The sequence below is a fragment of the Rhincodon typus genome, chromosome 5 (genome assembly GCF_021869965.1).
Source record: "Rhincodon typus isolate 14 chromosome 5, sRhiTyp1.1, whole genome shotgun sequence".
Lineage (NCBI taxonomy): Eukaryota > Metazoa > Chordata > Chondrichthyes > Orectolobiformes > Rhincodontidae > Rhincodon > Rhincodon typus.
Window position 1 is genome coordinate 8,250,519 of NC_063336.1, and position 4,658 is coordinate 8,255,176.

At 47.4% G+C, this 4,658-nt stretch overlaps 1 protein-coding gene across 1 annotated transcript in view; it reads right to left on the reverse strand.

Annotated features, from left to right (window-relative positions):
- Nucleotides 1-276: 276 nt before the first annotated feature.
- Nucleotides 277-4,658, reverse strand: part of LOC109920875 (poly [ADP-ribose] polymerase 1-like) — a 19,269-nt gene continuing 14,887 nt past the window's right edge. Inside the window, exons 8-10 of the mRNA XM_048596655.1 lie at nt 4,426-4,487; nt 3,169-3,283; nt 277-1,048 (exon numbers count right to left, since the gene is read on the reverse strand). Of these exons, the coding sequence (XP_048452612.1) occupies nt 967-1,048; nt 3,169-3,283; nt 4,426-4,487 (259 nt within the window). The 3' untranslated portion in view covers nt 277-966. The remainder of the gene's footprint in view (nt 1,049-3,168; nt 3,284-4,425; nt 4,488-4,658) is intronic.

Below are 4,658 nucleotides of genomic sequence, written 5' to 3' on the forward strand. Positions count from 1 at the left end.
GGGACCCAGGTAATATTCCACCTTCAGGCGACTGTGTAGAGTTTGCATATTCTCCCCGTGTCTGCGTGGGTTTCCTCCCATAGTCCAAAGATGTGCAGGTTAGGTGGATTGGCCATGCTAAATTGCCCATAGTGTCCAGCAATGCGTAGGCTAGGTGGGTTAGCCATGGGAATTGCACGGGTAAGGGAATGGGATGAGTCTGGGTGGGATGCTCTGTGGAGGGTTGCTCCCACACTGTAGGGATTCTAATTATTCTCACATCATAATAAATACAGACACAAGGGGTTTTTTTAAGCTGTCCTTTATTCCTCATCTAATATAAAATGGAAAAACAAAACACTAAAGGGAAGGATGAAGTTACAGAGAAAAAAATGCCCATCAAATGAAGGGAAGGTAGCAAATACAAAGCAAAACTATACAGTACTGGTTCTGCCTGCCTTTATAAAGGTGGGTTCCCTCCCTCCCTCCCTCCCTCCCTCCCTCCCTCTCTCCTCCCAGTCAGGATTTTCCCAAGTAGACTAAATGCTTTCCAACAGTCAGTAAAGCCACTTGACTGGCTGAATTAAAACTAACAGCCATTCTGACACTCAACCCCAAAAATAAGTAGTCAGCTCGCACATTTTTCCTTTTCTACAAAAAAAAATTCTAACAACAATCATCCTAATTTATGGCTTTTGTCAGTTTGTCGATTGGGTTGGGGGGGGTGGATATTAACACCATTCCCACCCACACCAGCTTACCCAAACTCTCTGCTCCCCCCCCCCCCCCCCACCCTCCCTCCAAGCACAGCCCAGCTGAGCAGATGAAGGGGAGCTCTGATATTCACCGTACACCCCCAACAAATCTCTGCAAGATGCGACTTTCCCTTCCCACCCTTCACTGCCTCCGATAGCCTGAATTTTGCAAACGGTGTTTTTTTTTTTTAAAATTTATTTAGGGAGCAGAAGTTCCAATGAAGCAACGTGTTCACCACAGCGAGGTTCTGAACTTGAAGTTCAGTTTCAGCAGGTACTTCAGGTTCACCTGGGCCACATCGTAGACAATGTACCTGAAAGGTCATGGGTCAAGGAGACAAACTGTCAGTGAAACACTCGTGCCTCCCATCCCCTCACTTGTGGCCTGTTCTTTACCAGTGAGCCATTTGAAGTCTTGGGTCATCCAGTGCAGGCTGCACCCCAGCTCCCTCGCCACCACCAAACTGGGAGAGTGTGGCAATCATCCAGAATATTAGGTTCATGTCCTAGAAACATGGGTTCAAATGCTACCAGAGCAGGTAGGGAAAAATCGGAATCCAACTGAGGCAAAGAGCTAGCCTCAAGGCTATCTTGAAACCATCGTCGACTGTCATCACCTGGTTCACCAATGCCCTTTAGGGAAGGAAATCTGCCATCCTTACCTGGTCTGACCTATATGTAACTCCAGACCCACAGCCAACATGGTTGACTCTCAACTGCCCTCTGGCAAGTGAAAAACACACCTTTCCACTCGGTTATCAGGGTGGGGGGGGTTCTGTTTCTCACTTGTATTTTTTTTCCAGAGGGAGGGTGCAAGGCCTTGACTTTATGACAGCAGAGAGAGGGGTTCCCCACTGCCTTGGCCAAGCGGTGAGTGCTCTGACGGGTGCTCTTTCAAAGCACTGGCACCAAATGGCCTCCTTCTGCACTGCATTATTACAGGAAAGGCCCTTCCATTAACAGTTGGGATGGAAAAAAGTGTGCATGTTTGTGAGAGACAGAGCAAAAGAGAATATGCGAGATTGAGAGGGAGAGAGAATGGGTATGACTGAATGCATGAGATTGAGACAGACAGAAAGAGAAAATGTGTGAGATTGAGAAAGAATTAAGAGTGTGCGGTGTGTACAGGACGAATCACCTCCCCCATTTAGTTTCTGTTGATTTTCCTGTCGTCCTCCAGCACAGCTGGTAGCAGCAGCTTCCATCGAGAATACTATCAAGTCAGAGCCCACTTCTCCCAAACTCACGTCCATTCCAGATATTTTTTAATCAACTTGTTCAGACCTTTTGAGCATGTGGGACGTGAACCCGAGCCTCCTGGCTCAGAGGTAGGGACACTACCAACGCGCCACAGGAGGCCCTAACAATAGGGCAGCCCTCCTTCATGACAGGAATCTCAGCCTGGATTTTAGTGCTTACATCCTGGAGTGGGACTTGAACCCAGAACCTTCTGACTCAGAAGCACTACTGAGCCAAAATTAACAGCTCAAGGGCTCGTCTTTGATATGACACAAGAGATCAAAGCTCAGCAGCACGTTTAAAATAAAAACACATCAACTTCGGGCCTTGACAACAAAATGCCATGGATATTAAATACCTGAAACAAAAACAAAGTGCTGGCAATGCTCAGAAAGGTTTGACAGTATGTGTGGAGAGGAGAGGAGTCAGGTGTATGGAATCCAATATGGTGGCGGAGGTAGTGCAGGAGGGCAAGAGGGATTAATAACAAAAATGTCATGGAACCCCCCCCAACGCAAAAGGATCAGTGCAGCAAAGAGACAAAGCATCGCTCCAGACAGAGTGTTAATGCCAAAATAATGAAAAACTGTCTAAATAACAAAAGTATTGCAGTCATTGGAGAAACAGAAGAACAAAAATTTAAGATGCTGAGACTGTTCTCTTTGGACAGAAGAAGTCAGAGAAGGGATCTGATTTCAAAATCATGAGCAAGCTGGACAGAGCAGATAGGGAGAAACTGTAACCGCTCAGAAAAATAAGAATAAAAAGGCATAGATTTAAAGTGACATTTAACTGAAGCAAGCACGATGAGATTCAACTCAGGCATTCCAGAGGGTGTTGGATGGTTATTTAGGTGGTAATGGTGTGCAGGGAAATGGGGAAAAAGGCAGGAGATTGGCATTGTGGGATAGAACCAATGCAGACATGATGGATCGAAAGGCCACCATCCATTATAAAAATTCTGGATTCAATAGCTTCACACCAGGAGCCCCGTCCTCTTTTTCAATTTGTATTGTTTTTTTTGGCCAAGGAACCTTTTTCTACCAACACCAACAACGATATATTAAAAAAAAATCACATTTCCAATTCCCTTTAGTTCTGAAGGAGGTGGGGACGGGAAACGTTAACTCTTTTCCTCTCTCCGCAGATGCTGTGAGACCTACTGAGCTTTTCCCTGCTCCACAGAGAAGGATACTCATTGTACAGGAGACTAGAATCTGAGACTTGTGTTTGGACACCTCTTCCCAACGGGATGTCCACTCCATTCATCTTGACTGTGGCACTAGGATCCGGAGCGGTCTTCCCGATGCCTGTGGGGAGACAGTGGGTACAGGCTTGTTTGCTCAGAGATAATGTCATACCCCGTGAGCAGTGCATCACTCTTCGCAAAGATCCCACTCTCCCCCCTGCAACTCACCACCTCCACCCACACAGGGTAGTGAGGCCAGCCCCTCGCAAACTGCATCCCCTTCCCCGAGCTGCCACCATCACTTTAACTCGGGGAGCGGGGCTCAGGACCAGAATCTCCTGGCTCTGCCCGGTCTCTCCATCAAAAACACAGATCATGTACCCCCTGGACTTAGAAAGGCAGGCTGGATCAATTTCAGACTGCATTCACTGGGGTTTAAAAGAATGGGGCGGGGCAGGGCTCATTGAAACTGACCTTTTCTAACAGGACTGGTAATGATGCTCCTGATGAAGGGGGGAGCACGGTCACAGTCTAAGATCCGATGAGGAGTCATCTAGACTCCAAACATTAGCTTGCTCTCTCTCTCCACGGATGCTGCCTGACCTGCTGTGATTTCTAGCACTTTTTGATTTCACTACAGATTCCAGCATCTGCAGTAATTTGGTCCTTCCCAGTCTAAGTGTATGGAGTAGGCCATTTAGGGCTGAGATGAGGAGAAATTTCTTCACCCAGAACGCGGTGAGTCTGTGAAATTCACGACCACAGAAAGCAGTTGAGGCCAAACATTGAATTTTTTCAAGAAGGAATTAGATATAGTTCTTACAGCCAAAAGGTTCAAAGAGTACGGGGAGAAAGGAGGAGTAGGGGAGCGAATTGGATGATCAGCCATGATCATATTGAATGGCAGAGCAGGCACAAAGGGGCCGAACGGCCTACTCACACTCCTGTTTTCTAGCCAACAGGAGATCAGAGAACAAGTTCGTCACGGCCTCCCTCAACAGGAGGCATCTCAAGCTGCGCAGGTCTGTTACACAAATACGTGAAAGGGGAGAGAGGGCGAGAGACACTGCTCCCTAACCTCTGCATTCCTCCCGGGGAGGATAGAGTAAAGGAGAGGATGATTCAACAGCCTGGAAAACTGCCTTGTGAGCCATCCTGCCCAGTCCACAGCCAGCCCAGGCCTGTCTCCTGTGAGGGGTCTACAGGACGATAATGGATGGGGTCACCCACATCGATTAGAAACAAACCCCACCCCGAGCTTACCTTTCACACTGTGTTTGCCTTTTGGTAGTTTGGTAATATGATTAGCTCGTTTCAACTCATGCCTGAAAACACAATATTTAACAGTAAATCAACATGTGATCAACACTGGATGCCAAAATGATCAATGGAAGGGTTAAATATTCATCACCATTGTGGGCTACCAGCTCCATTTCCAGACTGGAACTCCACGCTGGGGCTACCATTCCCACAGGGGAGCTCCACGCTGGGGCTAC